At 34.8% G+C, this 26,354-nt stretch overlaps 1 protein-coding gene across 2 annotated transcripts; it reads right to left on the bottom strand.

Moving 5' to 3' along the window:
• Positions 1 to 206: 206 nt before the first annotated feature.
• EMB2247 (protein EMBRYO DEFECTIVE 2247) lies at positions 207 to 19,457 on the bottom strand. Of its 2 annotated transcripts, XM_008230976.3 has the most exons (27): positions 19,193 to 19,457; positions 18,826 to 18,910; positions 17,375 to 17,501; positions 17,155 to 17,238; positions 16,676 to 16,770; positions 15,123 to 15,214; positions 14,290 to 14,343; positions 13,450 to 13,502; positions 13,280 to 13,347; positions 12,701 to 12,776; positions 11,913 to 11,996; positions 10,817 to 10,965; positions 10,595 to 10,712; positions 10,358 to 10,474; positions 9,673 to 9,893; positions 8,886 to 8,975; positions 7,894 to 8,005; positions 6,907 to 7,017; positions 6,588 to 6,725; positions 5,222 to 5,272; positions 5,025 to 5,137; positions 3,549 to 3,696; positions 2,362 to 2,466; positions 2,116 to 2,217; positions 1,358 to 1,430; positions 1,055 to 1,221; positions 207 to 663 (listed from the first exon to the last, which is right to left on the bottom strand). In XM_008230976.3, the coding sequence occupies exons 1-27, from the start codon at positions 19,338 to 19,340 to the stop codon at positions 538 to 540; spliced, it is 2,907 nt and encodes a 968-aa protein (XP_008229198.2). In that variant the 5' UTR covers positions 19,341 to 19,457; the 3' UTR covers positions 207 to 537. The 2 variants fall into 2 exon arrangements, with proteins under 2 accessions (XP_008229198.2, XP_016649505.2); XM_016794019.2 differs by lacking the exons at positions 18,826 to 18,910; positions 19,193 to 19,457 and having other exon boundaries at positions 17,365 to 17,501.
• Between the last annotated feature and the right edge of the window lie 6,897 nt (positions 19,458 to 26,354).

The following is a 26,354-nucleotide window of genomic DNA, read 5'->3' as shown; positions in this document are numbered from 1 at the left end:
ACGGGGAAGATCAACAAGAGCATAAGATTTGAAGCGCCTAACATTAATCGCCAGAGTTTTTTTTTAAATGTTTTGCTTTATGAAAATCCCTTAATAACGTTGAACTCTAGGCGCACATTTATCAGCTCAAGTTTTTAGATTATTTTCACAACTAACAACTGAAATTTGGGAAGATCACCTCCAATCTCTGCTTTAAGTTGTGAAGGGGACAAAAATGGCTAGAGCCTCAACTATATTAACCTACATTGTAAGAAAAATGGCATATTACAAACAACCTGAGTAGCATACAAAATTTACAAGGGAAAAAAATTAATGGCAAAGCATCTATTGGACGCTTCGGTGCTACAAGAAAAAAAAGAGCTATCTCCAGACTAGTTAATTCGAAGCCAACTGCACATTGATCCTTTAGATGCTAATAAATTGCTGTCAAAATAATGTTGGCCAACCTCAACACTGCACAGTGCAGAAGATGCAAATCCCATATGGATCATGGGATATATCCAATCAAAATGGAGGATGGGATCACAAATGGTCTGATTATGTAACCACAACCGTTGATTGGAGTAAAGCTAAACGGTTTTTGGTGAGAGTAATCTTCTCTTCTGTTTCTGCCGCCTTTTCTTGGACTCCACGGACAATATCCTCAGGAGCTTTCTCTACAAACTGCATGAGCAAAAGACGATATCGTGACAAGAATTTAACTAAGAAGCCAACTCCAAACCACTTTAACTTTTTTACTATAAAACTAACAAAACTATCAGATGATGGATGTATCGAACAGCCAGAATTGAAGTCTGCATTTTTCCATAAGTTACAGTTATCCTCTTAAGAGAACCATTGTATAGGTAGCTTTTCATATCTAATTATTCCAAATACATCTTACCTAATGCTTTAGGTTTTATTTAATTTTTGTTAATTTTTAACAAATTACCCCTATTATCAAATCTAAATCCAATCGTTTAGCTGAATGGATACTTAGAGAAATTGAAATGTAAAGTACTCCCCCCTGCAAACCAAACCCAAGTGCTTAAACATTAGTAAACAGAATTCATACCTTAGGAGAACTGAGCCGAGCTTTAAGTCCATCATATTCTGTCTGCATCTTGGAAAGTCTCTTAGATAGGCGTTGGATTTCGGCAGTAATGTCAATCATATCAGCAAGAGGGAGATATGCCTCTAGTCCTTCACCAGCTACAAGGTGGACTGATTGATCCGCATTCCCTGAAGTAAAATACATGGCATCCACCAAAATATATGGCTCAACATCAGATCATAGAAAAAGCCATTGATAAATGAAAGTAAACATGAATATTTCTGTCCCTTGGCCAAATGGAAAATAATCCATAAAGAAACGTGCCTGGAGGAGAATCTGTAAAATGGATGTTTTGCAAATCTAGCCTGGAGAGAAGTGCTAAAACTTCCTTTTCTTTCTGCATCAAAATAGAATATTTAAGTTAGCTAGTGCTAATGATAATTATGTCCAAACCAAATAATTGGATATATAGTTGGGTCAACCCAAGTTAAAATTGTTGGAAATGGCCCTGCGACAGCAAGTATGCACGGAATATACAAGAAAAACATATATGAATTGAAATAATAAACTTATCAAAAGAAAAGACAGAACAACTAGTCATCTCGATTTCTTTTTCTCTAAACTAAGGGTTTCCCTGTAAAAATTGAAATCCAAGCTCATCCGCGTGCCTTTCCTTTTGTTGCTGATGAGACTTCAGGCACACGGACTCTCCAAGATTATATACAAAACTTAATGCTTAACAAATTAAACCCAAGCCCGACTCTTTTTGCTCTAGCAGGACCATGACCTGGCCCATAATAGTCTAGTGGGGGCATGGACAGCTTTATGATATGATTTCTGATGCTGGCATCAGTGAACTCAAACTAACCTGGCCCAGGACACACATCTCAAGAATGATTCAGTCTATGGCTCTATACATACTGAAGGTTCGAATAATGATCCACCAATTCGTTACACCCTGAGTTTATTCATTTCGTTCTCACAAAAGTGCAAAATAATACAGAAACAAAGTTGAAAAGCACCTCATCAGCTCTTACATTTTAATCTTATGCAAAATCATGGCTGGAAAAATGGATACGTACCACTATGTACTCAGTGACTTCTTCATTAGCAACTATTGAGGCTGATATACGCTTTACAGGCTCAACAGAATATTCTGCTCGAGCATTCCGGATGGCTCTAGTCTAAGAAACACAAAGAAGCAAACTTTAGTGATTTAATTATCCACGTTGACTGACTACATGGAAAAGATACAAGAGATCTAAAAGTGACAGCTAGACTTGGATGTGGAGCCAATAAAGGAGAACCAGGAAGAAAGATTTACTCACCAGAGCCTGTAAATTTTCAAACTTCTTAATCGAGTTGCTCTTCCTTGGAAGTGAAGTCAGTGGCCATGGTGATATTATAAGAGCTTCTTTTCGATATGGGAGTGCCTATATTAAATCAACCATTCATTTTATAATGGAAAATAGAGAAACATTATAGTTAACAGTACAATGGAGGTGAAAACAGAGAAATCTAAATTGAAAGCCTACACTTAAGAGTTAACTATCGTCGCAAAAAGAAGCTAAAAGAGAATCTATCCACATGAATAAAAACATAACCATGCCTAAATTTGTCTTGTGAACAGGGAATGTTAAAGACGTGATCCACTTTCCCCTATATTTAGCACAGAACACACCAATGTGGAGATAAGCATTCAAGGGACTTTCTTCGTAGCAATTAACAGCTATTTAACTTCCCATGAAATATTAAACAAGTGAAAACTTGCAACTTAGTGGGAACACCAGCCTTCCGATCATCCTAATTGGCTTAAATGTGAGGTCCAATGGATTATGTATCAATCATTTTCACGAAAAATTACCCAAAGAATGTCTGGACCAAGATATATTGCCGCACTGGCTCTGATTCCAAAGAACCATAATTTATTTGAGACAGCAAATATGATAAATCTTTGAGCTCTAAGTCATTCAAATTCCTTCTAAATTGTAAAATCCCAAGAGAGATCTTAGAAGGAGAATGAGATATTATGGAAGAGATGACATCATAGTGGTTCAAGGATATGACATATAAGCCGAGAAATAAGATAGAAATGACAACTCTGCGAACCAAACATCTTCCGAAAACCTAAATCTATTCCAATTCGCAACAACCAGTTTTAATAAATGAGAAAAGGAAAAAGAATCCTGTGAAATGAATTTCTGAGGACTTCAGAGACACCAAGAATCCTACATATTAGGTATATCATCTATGATTATTCTCTATACTATATTATTCTGCATGTAATTATGAATTCTTCCTAGGCAATTTTTCTTGCACGTAATCTTAAGGAGAAGAATAACCTAAGACAATTATCTCCATTCCTTCCCGGTAAAAATCTTTATATGGTTCATGGAGAAACAAAATCACGATTTTTTTTTTCCATTTAACAAATGAGCATGAAGAAACCAACAAGGACCTTTTAGGTAGAGAAGTTGAGTTCCACACAAGTGTTGAATACCGTAAATCAATTTACCTGCCAGAGCTCCTCAGTCACAAATGGCATGAAGGGGTGTAGCAATTTAAGTATGTTTTCAAAAACATACAACAGAACTGCCTGTGTGACAGAAGCAACTGAATCACCACTGGAGTGGTAAAGACAAGCTTTACTGGCTTCAATATACCTACATAAGTGAAAGAAATTAACAGTTGGCAAACAGGAACATCAGTACATTTGAGTTAGCAGAAGGTATTAACAAAAAGATTTTTTTTTTTTTTTTAAAAGGGCTAAAATTCTTTTTTCCTTTCTATGTTTAATAAGAATCACACTTCCAATGACAAAATAGAACAGTACACTACAGGGGACAAGTTGTCCACTAGTCTAGCTAGGCTACGCCAAAAAGAGCTAGACCTCATAATATGACATGACAGCAGACAACTACTCCAATCATAAAATAGACTGATAGTTAAACTCTTAAGAACTGAAGCCCAAAGGGAACCCGAAAAATGAACTCATCCCACAAAAGACCCACCTCCACATCCCTTGCTACCACAAACATTAAGAGTTCGAACTTCTTGAAACAAATATAAATATCCAAACAAATCCCAGCAAATAATTTCGCCCTTTTTTGGATTTTTTAATATAAACTTTTGGTAAGAATATCCTGTAATTATCATCCTCATAAATCATACCAGACATAGAAACATTATAAGTTGGCATACAAGTTAGGCCCGGCTGGTTAGCTGACCTAGTAGAGATTTTCTTGGCACAAAATCAACATGCCAGAAAAATTCCTAACCATAAAACCAATCTGCATTGTTGTCAGCCACAGTAACCAATAAGGGCACACTTTCAGAAAAGACTCTGACCACAAACATAAATTGGGTCTTTTATGATTCAAAGTTTTCTTTGGGGAGGTTCAAAATCCTTTAAGACATATAAGAGATTGGATTACTCTTACATAAAGGAATATATAAAAACTGATCATGCCCAGTCAGGCAAATTTTTTTTTGGACAAGATACCAAGACTTTATTAGAATAAAGCGAAACCCAACATCTTTGTCTAACAGGACAAGGGGTCCACAAGCAGAAACACAAGGTAGTCGTTCACCATATCCAATGAATGTTGTCAAAGTAGTATCCAACACAAAACCAGTTCACCATATCCAATCAATATTGTATATTGTCATGCACCGCTTAGAATTCCTGATATGGGATTCTATATTATCAACGAACCCCCCCACATGTGGTGGGAGATGTGAAGCACAAGCAGGAATTGGACCTGACGTATGGATTTTCCATGAATATCATGTTAAAGTAAGAGTATCCAACCAAGTATCCAACCTAAAACCAATTGGAATTGAGCGGATAGTCCCAAAACATTGTGCAATATTCTCAATAAATGCCTTTGGCGTTGTATTCCTACAGTTTTCATTTTCTATGTAGGAACATAATACAAAGCTTTTGATTATTATCTGATGGAAAATATTTGAGTAAAAATTGCAAACTTACCAATCAGCAAAATCACCCCAAAAAAATTCATATGTCTCTCTTCCTACATCTCCAAAGAAAAATTTGTCATAGCTTGCGGTGACTGTGTCAATAAGCAAATGAAGTTTTGAGATCTGAAAAAGGAAGAAAAGTGAGTGATTAAACAAAGAAGTAAAATCAACGGGCAATTCAAAAACTTAACATGACAATTATCTTACCACCCAACATTCTGGTAAAGGTAGCTTGTCCAAGAGCTCCACTTTGTCAAACTGAAAGAGCATGTCTTGATTTAAGAAGCAATACAAGTAATGATTATCATTCTATAATATTAGTGTAATAACAGCTAAAGTAGAATAAGATCAAAATTTCCAATACTTAATAGAGAAATACAAGATACAATGATGGGCCATGATCTGATAAAGCACCAGGTAATTGCAATAATTTCCCATCTCATGGAACATGGAGAGATTGAGTGATTAAGACGTGTATGGAAAATCTATTTAGTTTCCATTCCATGAGACAACCAGCCAGTGTGCTATAGGCGTATTTAACACATTTTATAGAAAGATCCAGAGAGTTAGAAAAGTGAAAAGATATTATGACTTAAAGAAAGATTATGGGGACAGCAAGTGAGGTAACTTCTAAACAACTTGGAAGATAAGTAGTGTTCAGAAATCATTTCATGAATTTTCAATTATAAAATAGTTGCATCAAACACCAACAATACGCTTCTACCCATTTGCTTTGGTAATTGAGAATTCAGTAAATTCATTCAGACACATTCAGACATGATGTGCCACTGTTCAAATTATTTGCAGACAAGTTTGTAATACATAATGAGATTGGAGCTAACTTTAGCGATATCAGGTCAAGTTAAGTTCTTGTGGAAAGAGGAAGTTATAACTTTACCGATACATATATGAGATTGGGGCTAATTTTGTGATACAGGAACTTTTCACCATAACAAGAAACTAATCACAGGTGGCGCATTTTCTGGTGAATCCTTTAAAAGAGAGAAAACATCCATTGCTAAGCAGGCAAAAAGTATGCAATCTAAGTTTTCTGGTATGACTTGAGATTGAGTTCTGTTTTCATTTAGCCTCTCCCATCCATTCCTTAATCCATGTAGGAAATGATAAAAAGAAAGGAAAAAAAAGTTTCACCGTGAAAAACAAAGAATTGAGCATACCCACAAAGGCTGAAGTTGTAATTTATCTCTTTCTAAGCAGGAGCAGTTTCAAGGAAATTGTTTTTAAGCTACTAGGGTGTAAGGAAAGCTTTTAGCTAATGCAAGAATACGGAAAGGAAAACTAACAAGAATTGCTCATTAAGGCTGCAGTACTTCAATCATTTGCTTTTTTCACTTTTGTTCAGCAAAACACGAGCAGGCACAGACATTCACAAATGAAGACATATGCCATCATTCTCTGTGGTTAATTGAAAAGTAATTCACAAGTGAAGGACTGATACATGCAGACATACCAATACCATCATTCACAAAAACCAAAAGTACAATTTTCCACAAGCAAAGCATTAGCGAATAATTTTCACAATAACAGTACAAATTGAGAGAACAAAACAAACCTTATAAGAGAGTATATTTTCCCAAGCTGATGCATCATTTTGACTGGGTAAATTCTGCAATACAAACTTTCCAGCATTCCATAGTTTGTTAGTGAAGGCCTTATTTGACGTCAACCTCTCAGTGGATAAATTAAGGTCCTGAAAGAAAAGAATACCAAATCAGCCAGAAAGGCAATTGGTACAAGCTAAGAACCATTAACATGCAAAAGTGGAAGACTGCATACGTATATTTCTGGTCAGCAAGTGAAGTAAAATACAACAATGTCTGTATAAGTGACATGCAGAATTGACGCATAAGTGAAGTCAGAACAAAACAAACCTGACCAGCAGTCCCTAGAGCAATTGTAAATCTTAAAGCATCTGTGCCATATTCCTTGATTGTATCTAAAGGATCTATGACATTCCCCAATGTTTTAGACATCTTTCGACCCTGAAATAATAATTACACAAATTGTTTAATACATCAGAATATCAAAATTAACATAAAGAGTATACTACAAATGCATTAGAGAATTAATGCTGTAAACAACAAGGAACAAACAAGGTTGCAACAAAGAAACATTTGACCATCCACATTCTTTTTTGTTGTATACTATTTGCGTAACCAATTTACATGAATAGTATACAAATGTAAGTAACAAGTAAAACAAAGTACAAAAATAAAGCTCAGACGACACTAAAACTAGTCATCCACATGGAAAGTAATCTTCACATATTAGCCTAAATATCAAACAAGTAACGCAACAGTCTGATAAAGTCTTTCCATACATGAGCACCGGATCACACAAGGAGAACAGCACTCCAAATTAATTGATTACTCTTTTAAACAAACTTCATGTAGACATGCCAAGACATTGCAATAATAAATAAAAAAATTCCACAACTCCTATTCCATTAAAGAATGCAAGAAAAAGTGGTTTATAGATTGGTCCACCACTTGCAAAACATCATTTTGCATAAACACTCATTATTTAAGAATCAATCTTGCACGAAATGTGAAAACCAATTAGCGTCTTCTCAGAAATTTGGTCAGAGACAATCTGGAACATAGAAGAGTAAAAAAAAATCCGCAATCCAAAGGGGAAAACCCAACATATCGTGAAAATAATGTAACCAATAAATTAATAGCATTCAAATAATTAGGAACTTCATCAATAAAGAATTTGGAGGATCCTCACAGTAGGGACGCAAGGGAGTATGGGAATAAATAATTCTACACTCAAGAAACAACTAGTAGTTAAAAGGACGAAATTAAATACAATATCAACATTGAAGTAGTAGTATTTATCATGCAATTTCTACTCACTTGTGAATCCCGGATGAGACCATGAAGATAAACATATTTAAATGGAACTGTCCCTGTAAACTCAATTCCCATCATGACCATCCTTGCAACCCAAAAGAACAGTATGTCATGCCTGTTCAAACATGCAAGCAACAATATCAACTTCAACAACTTTTCAAGTAAGCAAGTTTAATAGTAATAATAAAGTTAACAAACCTTCCAAACTTTTGCAATAACCTAACCATAATAAATCTACCACTGAAAGTAAAAGGTGTTATTAAACTAATTATAATATCACCAAAAACAAATAAAATAAAAGGTGACATGGACATTATCTTATTACTAATAAAAATATAAACCATGACCCTGACAACCAAATTTGCAGAACCCAAAAGCAGTTCCATTACCAAATGGTTCCTCAAAAACAGATTTAACTCCTATTCTGCACCTAAGAAGGCTAATCGTGGCGGTGTAAATTATTTCATTGGTAATCAGAGAGAATATTTGTCAATTTTTTCCTAGGAGATGGATTAGCACGCCAAACTGCAATGCAAGGGAAAAACCCATTGCTCACACCCTGAGAATGCCATAGAAAAAGACTTTGCGGCAAAAACTCCCATCTTGTTCAACCTCCACAACATCATATCAGTCCTCAATTCTCTCATTTAACAGCATAACAGCGTACAAATGGGAGAGACCTCATCATCCAGCCACCACATCATCGAGGGCAGAAGATGGTCAGACTTGGCAGGCAAAGGAAGGGCAGGTGAGAGAGCTGTGGGAAAGCTAGTGTTAGACCAGCTGAGGAAGTAGTGATCTAGAAGCTAGGTACAGAAGGAGAGGTATTTGAAGGCTGATAGGCAGGCAAAGTGGGGTTCTGTAGAAGGCCTGATATACTGCAGTTGAGAGAGAGAGAGAGAGAGAGAGAGAGAGAGATACAATGGACTACTTATTTGACCAAATTATGATAAAGTTGCAGCAAAAGATGAGAAAACGACAAAAGATGGACATACCCTGTCTCAAGCATTGTAGTAGGATAAAACCGCTTAAAATCCTCGATTGACTCATCTGGCCACCCAAGAGTACTGAAAGGCCACAGTGCACTGTGAAAAGGGAAAGATTTATTTAGTCAAATTACATAGCATCTAAATAGGGCACGCTAAATCTCAAATCCTGGAAGTGTTGGCTGGAGTCCTCAAAGTTTAAGGTATATGATATAAACAGAAAATAGTAAAGTCCTTACCAAGGATGAAAATGTCAGTCTCCATGAAAATATTGGCAATTCGGATTTATGGAAATAAATGGAATTTGATTTCAAAGCAAGAAAATTTGTATGAAACATTAGGAAATGCTAAACCAATTAATAATGCATCGATTAAACATGTAAAATTCTATTACAAAATGGATGAAAATAGTGTGTGCCACTGCCATCAACACATACATGAACTTAACACTTGAATTCTATTGCAGAGAAGCTTCTTAATTTCATTGAGCATGATGGAGTACATGCATTCTAATGGATAAATTTGAAATATTCAGTTGTTGTCTTTGCTAATAAGATCAGGTCGAACTTAAAACTCCATTAGTCCTGACTTTTTCCTACCTCCACTCACCACTTGGGCCAGCCCTAAAATCTAGTCCTAAAATCTTTTTATATTCTACATAGCACACAACATGATAATTTTTTCAGGACCTACTGAAAAATTCGACAGTTTTCATAATTGTAAAAGAATAAAGTGGGACCTTTCATAGTTTCTAGAAAATACATTTCAATAAGTGGCAATCTTGTGAACAACAGACCTTGAAAACCATGTGTCAAGAACATCCGGATCCTGATATATTTTTGTATCTCTTCCATACTTCTTTTGAGCTTTCCGAAGAGCTTCATCCTCACTCCTTGCAACAATATATTCTTCTTCACAGTCTTTACCCACAATGTACCAAACTGGTATTCGATGTCCCCACCACAGTTGTCTGCTTATGCACCAATCCTTAATATTTGATAGCCAGTGATTATAGATCTGTTATTTTAAAAAAGGCACAGGTGTGAGTAAAACAATCTAGCAAATCTTTCTGGTTAAGCCACTACCAATTACAAGTTAATGTGGTTAAACACTCGTTGCATCAATGCCATAAAGTACTCAATTCGTGATGCAATAAAAAGAATTAGAGGTGTGAAACAAACCAGCACACGGCACATCACATATATCTGTACTCGTGCTGGGAATTGAATATCAGACCCATCGAGCATAGTACTAGTGACTTCCATCACATGCTTAATTGAACTATATGTTATTTAAGAAAACCCTATTTTTCCACTGAAGAATACAAAATGTCAATTATGTCGCCCTTAAGTTCCTTAAGATTAATAATAAGATTTAAAAATTAAGGATAATTCAGTAAATAACTCACTATTCATACTTCTCTCTCCCACAGACTAACTTTTCTCTTTCTACAGTAACAAATGAGGTCACATACTGCATACCTTTTCAAATCTTTCGGGTATGATTTTCAAATCTCCTTTTTCAACAGCATGAAGGGCTTTCTCAGCTAAGGGCTCCATCGTTACAAACCACTGCTTGCTTACTAGTGGCTCTATAACCTGATATCCAAAAGAAGGAAAACTATATATAATTAAGAACAAAATCTTCATAGAGAATTTATATTAATCTTTTCAGAATTTGGAAGATGAAATACCAAATGTGAAAAACAATCAACTCACTTCTCCACCACGCTGAGATCTGGGAACTCGTAAAGTGTGTGGTTCTTTCTTTACAGCCAAACCAGTCTCCTCCAGATCTGCCCAAAGTTTCTTGCGGGCCTCAAACCGATCAAGGCCACTAACAGAATCATAGGTTTCATTACCAAATAAAAGATATAAGATTAAAAAAATTCTCCAGTGAATTCAAGTTCAACAATCTAAGAAAACTGAAACAGCATTTACCAGTACAGTCCAGCAACCTTGTTTAGAGTTGCATCCTTGTTCATGACATTAAGTATTGGAAGACCAAGCTTTCTTGCAAGATTGTAATCATTATGATCATGTCCAGGGCTTATCTTCAACACACCGGTGCCAAAGTCTTTATCAACATGCTGCCAGATGAAAAACAATTAAAGTTCCACATATCAAGTTATTTACCTGGACTTGTATGAGAAGCAGGCAGTTAGTTAAAGGGTAATGATTCAACAAAAAGCAAAGTACAATTATCAACAAAAACAAATATGTATCTTCCATGGATGTTTTTTTAAAAAAATTTCTGATTACAGATGATGGCTTATAAAATAAGTAAAGCAATACAGTCCAGGACTCCAGGCCATTGGCCCACCGTCTGCAGTATAATTTAATATGGCGTAATTTGCATAAAATCCTTAATTCAGTTAGCAGATCAGATATAATTTTCCTAAGGGGAGATATGTTAATTTGAAGCACATAACATGGGGCAGAACAATATATTAAAGACAAACTCACTGCAACCACTTTATTGTTCTGCAAGGACATAACCACAAAAATTACTAGTGTTTCTTTTCCTTAGCAGGGAGAATATTGAAAGCTTATTCTGGCAACTTGAACTTTACAGCAAGTGAAAGTACTGAAGATGTTCAGTATCAAGAAAAAAAAATGAGCACGCAATTGATATGGGAAACTACGAGGAGGTGAAGAAGTATTCAGGCACAAATAAGAAAAAAAAAAACTAATAATCCATAGACCAGGTGAATGACCTGGGTAGAACCTTCGACATGATTCAGAAATTAACTTTAAATTCATCACTACTTTTCCTGAGTTCTAACCTTGCACTCGTTTTCTATCATATTTATTAATTAATGTAATGAAATGCACACAGATCCAGGCCCATTTAATGAGGCTTCCATTAATAAATTCACTCTATTAACTTTCTGCTTCTAAATGTCCCTAGACAATACTATTACAGCACAATATCTAGTCAGAGATCCCACATCAAGAGTAATTGGCATCATACTAACGATCAAATAAGAACATCAAATACAGTGATGATATAGAAAAGTAGTCCGAGATACTTTACCTTGTCAGAGATGATAGGGACATGACGGCCATATGTCAAAGGAACTATAGCCATTCTATTAATATATTTAGAATATCGATCATCCTGCATGACATTGTCAAACATTGGATATTACCAAGAATAAATCTAAATCAAAATAAAATATTTCATTCAGACTAACAGCTATGATAGCAATTGGAGTTCAGAAACAAGCAAGTTACTGTCCTTCGACTAAAAAGAAAAGAAAGAAAAACTATGAAATGGGATAAGGAAAACTCCATTATTTCAAACCATGGAAAAAAAACATAGCCAAATATTATAGAGACCAACATTGTTCAAGGGAATAACAGCCAAAATGATCCATAGAGGAGGCCCTATTCTTCTTTTCATAACTGGTGTATGTCGAACAAAGCAGCGAGTGAATCATCCAAACATATGTTCCAACATTGTCCTTTTGGGACACATATTTGGGGTAGGTTGCGCTTGCTTTCGACATAGAGGGCTCATTTGGTGCCTAGGATTGGATAACTCACTAGATTTAAGGTATGTTGAAGGAGGAAACTGGTTTGGAATTTAAATACTAAGCACTATTCATTAATGTAGCTCTTCACAATAAAGCCTAGGTTTGGAATTTATATAAAAGATTAGGTAAATAGATGTTGATCCCAAAAATCAAAAGTGATGTCTGAAGTTGTAAACCTATCACCTGTCTAAATTGCTTAAGCATTACTTACCATAAAAAATTGTCATCACCTGGTCGATCCATAACTAAACTCCAACAGGATACCAGAAAAAGAAATTTAACCTACCTCAGGATGCACAGCAATAGCTACATCACCAAATAAAGTCTCCGGGCGTGTTGTTGCTATTGTCAGATAGTCAGACCTGAGTACAGGAAGGTACCAATCAGAGTGCATCATAGACACACACAACACACAGCAGCAGAATAAATGAACTTACACAACAAGCATGTTATTGTGGTCAACCGAGTTTATCAAAACCAAAATAAGTATTGGACTGATAAAAGAAATCAGAAGAATTAAGGGCTCCTAAAAATCTTCTAAAATCTTGTAAAGCACAATCATCTTTTTGTTCTTTTATTAGTTGGTTGTCAAATCACAAAATAAACTAGCAAGGTTTGATCTCTGAGAAGTCACAGTTATTGTGTCAATAGGTTTTCTTCTGTTCAGAGATAAAGTTGTTGAGAAGATTAACATAAGATCTGAATACCTTATAAGTTATAACACTAGCAACCATATATGTACATAATATTTTGAATCAGCATACAGTAATAGTACAAGGGAAAGCATGTGCTTCTAAATTCTAGTAGACTGAAAGATTAAGAACACATTTCATAAGGGGATCAGAAATGGTAAGCTGGGAATTACTTTGAGCCTCCAGCTACACGATACTTAATATAATAGAGAGTACCAGATTCTTCATGATATTCTACTTCCTGATCCAAAATATCAAAGAACCACATCAAATATTGCATTTTAAAGCATAAGCTGTATCAAGATTAAAGAGTAACGTCTACATGAAACCAGAAGTAACTTACCAAGTCAGAAACAGCAGTCTGTAGACTAGGAGACCAGTTCACCATGTAAGACCCTTGAGGGAAAAAAAAAACACAGTTTTACTTGGCTGCTAGTCACACTTGCTTGTCAATGATAAAGCTACAGGTGACTCTCAACAGTCAACTCAAAACATGGAGGGAAAATTTCAGGAAAGAAACAAAAAGTATAAAAATAAGCTGAACATCACTATAACTGTTATTACTAGAGAAATGCTTGATTCTGTCACCGTAGCAACATAACTGTTGTAGACAGAAGAAAGCTAGTTCTTTACATCTTTACTTTTGCTAAATCCTATTGTTCAGAAGAAAAAACTGTCAAGTTGTTCATAAGTTCATAACTGAAGACTTCAATACACAATATTTGAACAGAAATTCTGACTTACCAGTTTCGTCTCGGATTAATATGTAAATCCTCAATTAATGCAATCCTCTCAAATTTTCGTAAACACAAAAACCTATCCAACACTATGCTAGTAGTATATTTGCAGTACAAAGATGTCACCATATATTTCCTAAAGTGGTCACCCCACATAGAATTAAAGAAAAAGGATCATTTAACAGCAAAACTCAACTAAATATATAGCAACTTATGGTAGACAACCAGCCATCCCCCACACGTTATGATAGCTTAAAGTGAAGGCCTTCAAATAATAACAATAGTTGTCACAAACTAAACTGCATAATAACAAAAACTATAGACTAAGGGATTCAGTAGCAAAACAAACCCACCTACTAAACTCCATTAAAAAAGGACCAGGCCACAACAAAGCTCTTCAGGAGCTAGGATTATGGAGCAACTTTAAGAGGAACTCGGGGATATACCTTGATAGATTAAGCCTTTCTCATGAAGTCTGACAAAGGCCTCAATGACAGCTCCTGCAAGGAGTAAAAGGATATGAGCCTTGACCGAATAAGCCTTTTCTTTTCATATAAAGTTTCAATCTTTTCGGAGAAAATAATAAAAAGACAATACAAATATTTACTAGCTTATTACAACATTAGCAACCTTTAAAGTTTAACTAGTGTATGTGTCCAGCACGAGGCAGTGCAAGGTGTACAGCTTTGCAACTGAAGTGACACCATGGGAGCTGAAGAATACCTCCCGAAAAAGATGAATCCTGCATGCCCTAACTCTTGCTTTCAAGACAAACGAGGGCATCTGTTCAAGTTGTCTTTTTTCCCCTTTAAACAAAACTCACCATTTCACTAAAGGCTCATAGATTTTAAAGAACACTGTAGTTTAAGTTCATGAAGACCTCTATTTCTCACTTTCCATCTCTTTTATTGCTGGCTCCACGATAACTCAGCTTCTAATACTTCTTATACAATTTTATCATTTTCATATTATTTTAATAAAAGTATACATAATTCATGTTTAAAAGGCTTACGCCTCGCCTTTTAAAACATTGGTCCCTATGAACAAACATACGTTTGCATACTTCCCTAGATAATTCATTGATTACCCTATTCCGTAGTTACTACTCATAGGAACTAGACTTTTCCGACTCATTGACTAATTCTGAAACACTTCCCTAGGCATCATTAAATCTTTTGTTCTGCAAGACATAGATCCCACCCCAATGACAATGTTGTAAACTATCTCATACATTCTTTCTTGATTGACTAGAGTTCAACCAGATAGAAAAATGCCTTACGACTTAGCTGTTCATCAAGGGTGAAATGCTCTCTATTCCAATCACAAGAAGCGCCAAGTCTTTTGATCTGATTTGTAATGGTTCCACCATACCTGATATAAAAAATAAATAATCTGTTAAGAAATAACAAGTATAATTGGAAATAACAATTTTCAGTTAAACATAAATAAAAGCAGTTCACCTTTTTTCTGGAAATTATATGTAGTATAGTAGATTAGTAAATTGCAAATCTACGCCTATATAGTTCTGTAAATGTTTGAATGTACAAGGGAGGATTCAGAACAACAGAATCATAACTGCTACAAGATTTTGATTCAAGGTAATTCTTCAAAAACAGACATGCCTTTTGCATGAATGACTGATTTAAGGTACTTTTCGGTAAAATCTTTAACTGTAAATAATCTTCAGAAGCAGAATATCATGATCATGATCATTGATTCATGCTGCATGTATAAATAGTAAGAGTAAGGTGATCATTCTTTTTCTACATTGCTCGGTTGTGAGGGTGGTATTTTGAAGAGAAACAGCAATTTATTAATGTATAAAAGCTAATCACAAAGAGTGGATGAGGAATCCACAATTTGAGAAGAGAAGAGAAAATACAATAAAAGACCACTCAAACAAATATGAAAGTTTGTATTTGCACTGGCTAGCATGGGGTGCATTTACCATAGGATTTCTGAATTACATCAAGAAAATGCATTTTCCAGTATCTTCTTCTCGTCTAGTGGGTCCTTCTGCCAGTCAAGGTTAATTTACCCTTAATTCTCATCAGTTTTCAGCCCTACCTGAATTCAGTCCTTCGAGATTTTTCCTTTTATCTATCAATATAATCAGGGTCGTAAACAACTAGAAAGCGTTTCTATTTATTTCTGATTGTCTGCCAGTCAATGAAGTCATAAGCAATTTAGAGTCGAAACAAAGTGTTTTAATCTTTCAAAAGAAAGTATACATTAGCATACAGAGATTTCCGTTTCATTCAAGAAAACACAATCTATGTTAGGGAACTTGGCTAAAGGGTATGATAAAGGAAGTGATGAGAGCAGCCTGCTAAACACTGTAAATTCAGTGTCTTAATATCTTTATATTTTCTTAAAAGGACCATTTTTTGTCCCACCTAATGTTAACTTGTGAAATGAGACTTCCATACGATCCTAGCTTGCTTTCAGCATTTTTCATGATGTGCCCACTCTCCAAAAAGTCATCTTTAAAATAAAGAAATAACTAGATATTTAGAAGAGATGATGCATAAAACTGCAAGAGAAAACTAATAAGTTCAGGAGATGTGCCATAGACGAAAGTATCTATTTATCAGTGACTCAGTGTACTAGGGCCATCTCAAAAACATCCAGGTCAAAATATGGTTGTCAACCAAAATTGCTTTATAAAGGGCATAACAACCGGTGCAAAGAATTCAATGTGTTGCAACAAGGAAACAACAATTTTTCTTTCATAATGTAAAAAATATGAATATGCACAAGTTAATGACAATACAACTCATAATCAAAGAAGGTAGAAAGGATAAACAATGTAAGATAGATAAGCATATATACTTCTCTTTCCACTCCCAAACTCGATTCACAAACTCATCTCGACCCAATTCAACCCTTTTAATTCCTTCAGATGCAAGCATTTTTTCTACAACCAGCTGGTAGGAAAAGAGTAATGGTAGTATGAGCAACAACAAAAAATCAAACTAAGATATGCAAGTTACAATTTTAGTACTAAGTCATACCAAAAGTACAAAGTAAGACAAAATCGAAGCCAATGAACAAATATTGAATCAGAAATTGACATAGAAAGTTATCATTAAGAAAATCAAATCCCAATCATAAACTCAAAAAAAAAAAAAAAAAAGGAATCAGATCAAAGCCGTTTCAACTCTTCAAGAATTATAAAGGAAGTTGTAATAATGAAAGCAGTTGTAGAACACCGAAAATTGGAGATGAAGATGGTGCGAGGCATAGCAATAAAAATGTGAATCAGTGGAAACACTTGTCTGGAAACATAGGCTTATGGTACAGAGACAAACCTGAGTTGCTATACCAGCATGATCAGTCCCAGGAAGCCAAAGCGTGGGTCTTCCCTTCATACGATGGTATCTAACCATAATGTCCTACAGCAGTAATAATTAATGAAAAATGAATAGAAGAAATAAGCAGCAGTTGAGTTACAGTTTAGGTCCGGGTTCATCAACAAAAAAAAAAATTAAGTATGATAAAATGCCAATGCATAAGAACACCTTTCACAACCTCAAGAGTCACAAACATCGCATGTCCCATGTGCAGGGAACCAGTAACATTTGGAGGCGGCATTGAAATCACAAAAGGATCACTTCCTCGGTCAAGGTTTGGCCTAAAATACCCTTGAGACTCCCACCTAACAATCACATGAGTTCATAAATAATATGCAATGATTTTTACATAACAAATAGATAGTAAGCACTACTTGATCATATCTGCAAACTGACATGTGAAAATGCAGGAAAAATAAGAATTAAGAACACGTGCATGAAGCAATACAATTTTTTTTTTCTTTTTGGTTGAGATTAGAATGTGTATTTTGTCAGGAATTATTAAAAAGAACCACAAACACTAAATTTAATACGTGCAGATGCAAATACCATTTTGTATAGGCCAAGCATGAAAGTGAAATTTTTATCACCAAGGGACTTAATCTTTAGTTCTAGTGTGGAACAATAATCTAAACAAATTATAACTAGGAACATACTAAAAGGTAATTACCAAGAAAAAGGTGATTCTCTCTTAATTGAGCCACAAGAGACCCATATACTCTGGACACATGGTTTGTGGATTTTCACAGGAATCAAACATTCAATAATAAGCTCTAATCATGATTACACTGCCAGAGAGATTTGTACACACTGATACGGCATCAATAAGGGGCATGTGGAGTTAAAAAGTGTAGATTGGAAAACTAGCCATTTGTTTTATACACAGAAGTACACAAAAGAAAAAACAATCAAAATAATTGACATAAACTTTGAACCTTCGTAAGTCTCAGGACCAGCCCTGCATAATGCACTTCAAAGCATCACTAGAAAACTTGAAAACTAACCACTGAAAGTGCAGACAAGAGACCTTGTTTTTAGGGGATACTTCTTTTTCTTTAAGCCTTGGTTTAGGAAAGCTTCAATATGGAAAGAGTTGGAAAAAGATGTCTGGTGTACTGCACTAGTATCACCTCAAGAAAGATTGGTAATGTGATCACTTCAAGAAAGATGACAAATGTGGACTCCAACCCAAATATTATCCCGGAAAAAAATTTTGATAATGACTGAATAGAAGTAAAAGTTTTCCTCAAAAACACTCCAGTTCAACAGATGAGAAAAGTCATCTCTGATCCCACCAACAAAAAACTTCAGTTTCAAATTTTTAGATCATTTTTCACGTGAATGGAATTTACGAAATAAGGAGTACATTACCATAGTATTCTTCCAGAATAATTTTATTGGATTAGAGAAAGTCAAAAACCAAAAGATATTTTGAAATATTATCTAAATTCTCAGGGGGGCTGATAAATTTTTTGGTTTTAGGATAAGAAACAAAATAAGTTTATTACTACGAACAAAGAAGCAATACAACAGCAGAGAAGCAGCAGTCCATCAAACATTTACAGTAGAACGATAGCATTGTATCAGACAACATAATAATGGTTAAGGGCTTTGTCCAGAATAATGTACCAATTGTATATCCCTTCTTCTGAAGTAAAATCAAAGGTCTTTGCAATCTCTGGAGAAGTGAACACGCCATTCTCGGAGGCGGCAACTGAAACATAACAAGAAATGATAAATGCATGCAGCACCCTCATCACAATGTGACCTAACTGCGACTAGAATGGTTTTGAAAAATTGGAAGTGAAATAAAACAGAAAATTTTATAAACCCGACTAGAATGAATAAACTTTAATTAATTCAAATATGTTAACGTTCACTTATTTGATTATTAAGTTCAATTCTCAATACTTTCCAATTGATACATGAAAGCGAAGTTATTTCTGAGTTTTCTCAGCAACCAAACAAAGACTTGGAAGAAGAAGAGAATAATCACCTGCGAAGAGCCTAGGCCTTAGACGATTGAAATGCCAGTAGGAGAGACTACTGCGACGACGTCCTTTGGAGAAGAGAAAAGGATGGAGCCTGTGAGCGGAGCACGACGACCAGAGAGAGTGGCCAGGGAAGGTCGTTTGGAGAATCATCGTTTTGATAGAAACTCTTTTGAGGTCGACAATTCCAGTGAGTGACGGATGATAAGCATAAACCCTGCTAGGACTTTAGCTACGAAGAAGAAGAAGAAGGGTATTAGTGGCAGAGAAACAGCAGAGCTAGTGGATTACGAATACTTACTTCGGATGTGGTCCTTAGGGATTTTTATTTTTATTTTTATTTTTTTTTTCTAAAAGCCAAATTACAATCTTCTCGGTAATTTAGGTAGTATTTAAAAACTCATTTTATGTGAAATATTATACAAAAATTCATATACAGCCTATTTAAAGAAAAAAACTTAAAACTAGTCACTTGTCATTTTCTAATTGGTTTTTGCACATTATGTCATGCTTAAATGGGTTCATTAGTGACATCTTTTCTTTACCTAAAGTTTCATTATGTTTTCTATTTGTGTACCCATCTTCTCGTTTCAAAAGGTCAGTTTTGAATTTGTTTGTTTTTGCTTAACGTGAGCTTGGAGTTTTCAATGTATATTTCAATCTTGATCAAGGTTTTAAATATCAAGAGTTGTAAAAATATCAGTGGTCCAAAAATACGAAAATATCGATAATATTGGAAAAGTATCGATATTGATAAAAATTAAATGAAAGAAAATGAAACACACCTTAATAATTTATTTTGATTTTTTTTACTACAATATTTTAAATTTTATATATTGTATGGTACGATACATGAGTAAATTAATATCACATAGAATTCTTATGAGGTTCAAACTTTTCACGTTCTTCACTAGAAATGGTAGACATTTTTATATTTATCATCAATTGAAAAATAACGAATGATGTAAACCAATTTTATTTGTCATAAAAATTAGATACTTTATCATGCTTAAAAAATAATAGTGAAGGTTAAAGATTAACCAAGAACATAAATAAAATTGTCTAGGGAAGAATTAAATAGGAAATAAAGAAAATGATTATATAGATTTAAATAATTAAGCAACAATTTAAAAGGGAATTAAGTGATGGAAGCAACTATGATGAATAATAAATTAATCAATAACACCAAATGGATTAAATAGGAAAGAAATAAATTATCTTAAGAAATTAAGTATTTGATTAATAATATAAAATAATAAGTAATTATTTTAATTTCTAGTTTGAGAAACAGCTCAAAAGAATGTTATAAATACAAAATCTGTTACCTAATAATCACAATTTAAGACATTTTTGATACCACGAAAAAATCGATGAAATTTTCAAAAAGATGACGATAAATGGATGGATATGTGTTAAAATATTGATGCAAAAAAAAAACGATTATTTTGCCGAAATTATTGATATTTCATTCCTTCATCTTGATTTTTATAATCATATCATAAACTGATTAAGCTTTGAAATTTCTCATAGTTTGATCTTGAAAACTAATATACGATTAAAGCTCATAATAAAACAAGTTATTTGAATCAATTTAAAGAATTTCAAAGAATAATTTAAAGATGTCATTTACAATCAAAGAAAATCAAGAGAGAAAACCAGCACTGCATCCGCTAAAGGCTTATCCCTTCTCATCTTTTCAAATTTCATCGAATACAATAAGTTGGTTTATAAGAGAATAAAAGCACAAAAGCATCGTCATATCATCCATTCGTCCTAGACTGTGTTGTTGTGTAAGAAATCAATGAATAAAGAACGAAAATTGAACATGAGCTCCAAGATTTCTCAATTGGTTTTCCCCACAAAAGAACTCATGCCAAATGTGGAGAGTCACGAATTAAAGGCTTTTTGTTATAAGCTAGAAGCAGAGTTCGCCTACCTTCCAAAATCTAATGGCTAGTTTGGCGTTGTCTTTAAAAAAAACTGATTCTATTTGTGTTGCAAGAATAATCAACTGTGAAAAAAAATATGTTAGACATTTGGTAAACTATATTTAAAAAAGTGTTATAAGTAATCAAAATGTTTGGTAAACTTTTATACAGAAGCACTTTGGGTATATATAATGACCAAAAAAGCCATGAGATGTAAAAATTAGTTGAAAATGAGCCATTAAATGTTAATAAATAAATAAACTTAATAATAAATTGAAAATAATATTTTTTAAAATTTTTAAATAGTTTTAAAACAAATAGAAGTCTCTACCAAAAAAAACAAAACTCTCAGCAGCACAGTAGCCCCTCCCATCTTTTCTTCGCAGCCTTTTTCCCATCACCACCACAAACTTTCACCCACCCTCCCTCCTCTCCTTCCCTGTTAGGAACCAATCCCCAAGCCACAAACAATCGCCAGGCCCCTCCAACAACCTCACCCGACCCACCCCGATACCATATCACCACACCCAACCCCTTTCCCCACTCCAGCCTTACATAACAAACCTCACCCAACCACCACCTCTCTCTCTCTCTCTCTCTCTCTCTCTCTCTCTCTCTCTCACTCAAGCCTCCACCGTCTCTCTATTTGATCCCCCACGCCGCCCAAATCCACCAAGCCATACCCACTTCCCGAATACAAATCTTAGGGTTTTTTCTCTATTTTTATTCAATTTAATGAAATTTATGAATCTAACACATGAATTTCAATTTAATTTAGACTGATTGTTGGTGAAATTGCAGCGGCTATTATGGCTCGCAATAACTGGCCCAACTTGCAGTGAAAAGAAGGAAGAAGAAGAGTGTGATGCGTGCAGAGAAAAGCCGAAACCCATTTTGGAATGGGAGGGATATGGGCTGTCATTTTGGAAAAGTAGTAAGGGCGTTATGGGAAAAATGAAAAAAAAAATCATTAAAAGGAAGCGGCTGGTTTTTTTTTCAAAACAACTTGATTTCTTTCACCAAACATTTTCAGTTGCAAAAATTATTTTTAAAGCCGCTTATTTTTTAAGCACCGCACTCCCAAACGTTACCTAAGTCTCTCTATGTCTCCTCACTCTCCCTCTCCCACCCCCAACTAAGTCTCTCTCTCTCTCTCTCTCTCTCTCTCTCTCTAAACCTTAAACCCTCTCACACTCTCCCTAAGAATACAAAATGAGGAAGCTTCCCTTCATTCTTCATGTGTCCATAACTTCATCATGCTCTTTGTACTTACCACATTTGTCTACGCTCTTAATCACAACATCCTCATCATCCACATAGCGGCTACAAAGAACAAACTAAAAATCAAATCGAGTCAGTTTACATTCTTAACTAATGTTTTCAATTCACATGACGAATCTCTAACCTAATATGAAGTATTCAATCTTACAAACACCACCATACCTAAAGACATAAGCATGCATTGGTGCAATCACTCATGTGTCAAGTACATGCTCAGCTATTGGGTTTTAAAAATAAAAACAATTATGGCTAACCGGGAGTTAGAGGCATCTGGTTAAAACAATAAGCAAAAAGAATCAGACGCTTATCCAATTCAACCTCACCCATGAACATATATCGTCTTGAATCTCTTTTAACGGGCGAGGATAAGCCATTAGCACTAGTTATGTAGGGATCACGAGGATTACTAGACAACTCAACAAACCATTTAGCATTACAAGTCATATGATCCGAAGCACCAGTGTCAATTATCCATGTATTGGAACCAGTACCTGGAATAGTCTAAGAAGCACATAAGTTTGCAGATGGCGCATGTGAATTTGTCTCTCCTTGGGCTGTAGTGCAAGCAACCTTGGGGCCACGCATACTAACTTTGTAGTCAATAAACCAATCGGGATAACCATGTTTCTTAGAATATTTCTCGGAGCAATGATCACCACCATAAAGATGGATATGTAGAAAGAAATGTGTGTAGATATTCGGGTAGTGTGAAAGCTACCATAAACATGGATATGTAATCGTCTATGCTTTATGGCGAGGGCTACCTCTCGTATAGTGTGAAAGCTACTACATGACTTATGCATAAACTCTTTTTTCTTCTTAAAAAAAAAATGGGGAAAATAAGGGGGCAGGACACGACTCTTCTATATTCCTTTAAGGGGATTTGATACTTAAGGGGAATCTTATCATTATTATGCAGTCTGCTATATGTGAAACTTAAGAACTTTCTATGCACACATAGTTGGAGAAAACTTTCTATCATCTCTTAAGTTGAAGTTTCTTTGGATTGATCTCAAGCATTTCGTGCTCATCATTCACCTAATTGTTTTTATAGCTTGTGCTCTATGATGTGAATCCTTCATCCTTTTTTTTAAAACAAACAAACAAACAAAAAAACACTATCATGCATTGTCCGTGTGTTGTTTTTTTTTTCATTTATTTATTTCCTATAGCATATATTAAGTGGGAGTTTTGGTCCAATTCCTCAACTTTGTTTAAGTCCCAAAATCTCAAACCTCGGTTTTGGCGCTTGATGTAGAATCTCGAACACCTGAAAAGAGTATCCAAAAATCAGAAATTAATTTACTTAACAATAGCATAAAGATATACAAGTACAAGATCGAACCCACAAGGACTGATAAAAACAACTTAATTAATTAAATCGCACTAAACCCAATTAAACGAATGATTGATTGATTTGAGTGATGAATTAAAGAAAATTTAAATTGCAATAATTAAAAGAAAAAAAAAACACTTAACAAAGATTGAGTTTGAAAGAAAAAGTGATGAAGATCTAAGGTTATCAATCCACCAATGACAATCTTATTTCCTTTTCTTAGAGCGAATTACTATCCAATTATGGTGCCAATGTTAAAGTTTGTTCTTTCTAAAGTATGAAGTAAGCCTGTCAATGTCATAAATCGTGTGTCCCTAATGCAATTCTACCCTGTCATGATGTTAAAATTTAGCATTCAAAAACTCATTAAGATCATAAGAATTCAATCAACCAAGTAGGACTAGTGGGTGACGTTCTCTTCTAACTATCTACTCCTCTTAATCTTAGTTCCAATAAACCTAGTGGATTGCGTTTCTCTCCTAGATTTATCCAATTATCTAAATGCAAAGTTCCTAGTGGTGATCAAGCAATAAGATTTCAAACTTAGAATAAAATTCACACAAAGTTTAAGAATTTAACACAAGATATAATTGAATAGAAATCAACAAAGTACTTCGCAAATAATTATATCTTGGCTTCATCATAAACCTTAGAAAGAAATTAGTTACACAAAGTTATAAAATAAGAAAAGACATAAAATAAAATAATAAAACCTGGAACATGGTGGCTTGCCCAAAGATATATCTCCTTCTTTTATCTCCACCCCCTTCTCTAGAGACCTAGGGCAACCTTATACAGCGCAAAATACCTAAACCCTAATATCAAAAGGTCTGGAAAAACTCTCCTAAAATAAAACAAAACCCTAAACAATTATGGAAACAAACTAGGAAACAATTCTTTTCTGACTGGGACACATGTCAGCAGACTTGCATGAAATCTTTGGGGTTGTTCCTATAAATTCTTGAATAATATGAGACACTTAGCTTTATCTCTTAGCTTTCCAACCATATATTACATGCCAATAGGTAAAATCAAGAAAGTCTTCAACTCTTCAATCTCCTACAGAAGTACAGTTCTGACGGGATTGCATCTTAGGTTGTCTTGACTTGCAATTCTGGAATAATTGGCTTCATAGACAATTATGAAAATTTGACACAATGATCTTCAATATCTTAGCTTTCTTCTTCAATTGGCCTTGCACGAAAACTCTTTCAGAAAATTGAATTTGCATCAAAAACCTTCTAAGAGCATAGAAAAGCTGAAAATAAGAAAAGTAAAGTAATAAGACTCTTTTAATTAAATGATAAATGCAAGCCAACATGGGTTCCCAAAATTTTGGGATATCTGTCATGTTTCAAATTGGTGAGATAATAGGCCTAAAAGGGAGGCTGAATCTGATCACCACTTATTTGAAAATCAAAAGTGTTGTTTGTTGAGGTGAGTCTTATCTAGTTGGCCTATAAAAATGCTACAACAGAAAAAGAAAAGAAAAAAGGGAGAAAGCTGACGACATATTTAAAAAGACTGCTGGAGAAATTAGAGCAGTGCAAAGAAGAGGAAAAAATTGCTACAGGTATACTGTAATCTCTATTTTCTTTTCTATGTTGGGCATAGCATGCCACAAATCCATGGGTGAGTAATCCGAAATTATTTGGATACAAATTCATGGGTGATAAACCCCGAAATTACTTGGATGCAAATCCATGGGTGAGAAACCCCGAAATCATTTGGATGCAAATCCATGGGTGACTAATCCCGAAATTATTTAAATGTAAAAATCCATATGGATGAGAAACCTAGAACCTCTGCAAATAAAAAAAATCTGGAATATGGGTTCAAAGATCCATGACAATTAGCAAACGAAATAGGGGTTACACCTCTACCTCTTGGACACTCTGACCAATTATCTCCCTCTCTATTTGAGAAAGCTGTATCAATTGCTTTTTCTGTCTGAGTACACCGCATCAAAAGGAAAAGAAGAAAGAAGTTAGCTGTCTTCAAAGAAAACAAGAAAGAAAACAAACAAACAAACAACAACAAAAAAAAATAAATTGTTAAGGCCGTATGGCTTTAGGAGAAACCCAATTTGCGATGTACAAAAACAAGAAGAGATGACAATAGGGTTTTGAATTTGTGTTGCTGTGTTAGAACAAGGAAAAGAATGGAGTGGTGGGGGCCATGCAGCATGGTCCATTCTTAATAGCCTTAAATTCTCTTTGAAGACAAGAAAGAGGGAAGTGAAAAAAAAAGACAAACAAAACAAAAAGAAGAAGAAAGTGGCACATTTACTTAACTCTCTCTTCTTCTTTGTCTAGCAAATTGCACAGCCCCTTTGGAATTTGTTTTATGTTGGATCGCATACAAACAGAGCAATGAAAGACAAAGGAAAATAGAGGGCTCAACTAAAAGAAAGAAAGAAAGTTTGATGGGGGGTTGGCCACGTTGCATGCACTTTGTGTTTTGTGTTTGTGCGTGCAAACAATCAAAACAAAAGATGGGTTTTGGTGTTTGTAAACAGACAAAACAAAAGATGGGTTGCTTTAAGTACAGGAGAGAGTCTGGTGCAATTGCTCTCCAATTTTATAAGGGTACACTTCCTTCACATGTCCAATTCCTTTGCGT

The sequence above is a fragment of the Prunus mume genome, linkage group LG4, assembly GCF_029339155.1.
Source record: "Prunus mume cultivar Tortuosa linkage group LG4, ASM2933915v1, whole genome shotgun sequence".
NCBI classification, from domain to species: domain Eukaryota; kingdom Viridiplantae; phylum Streptophyta; class Magnoliopsida; order Rosales; family Rosaceae; genus Prunus; species Prunus mume.
This window is presented reverse-complemented; position numbering and strand designations above follow the sequence as displayed.

What these genes read in the sequence shown, in the direction of transcription:
- EMB2247 (XM_008230976.3), bottom strand. Translation starts at nt 19,340, where the DNA reads ATGATTCTCCAAACGACCTTCCCTGGCCACTCTCTCTGGTCGTCGTGC. An exon ending in ACTACAATGCTTGAGACAGG is followed by an intron (nt 8,006 to 8,885) that starts GTATGTCCATCT and finishes ATGTTTGAACAG; the next exon opens with GCATGACATACTGTTCTTTT. An exon ending in CTCGGCTCAGTTCTCCTAAG is followed by an intron (nt 664 to 1,054) that starts GTATGAATTCTG and finishes TTGCTCATGCAG; the next exon opens with TTTGTAGAGAAAGCTCCTGA.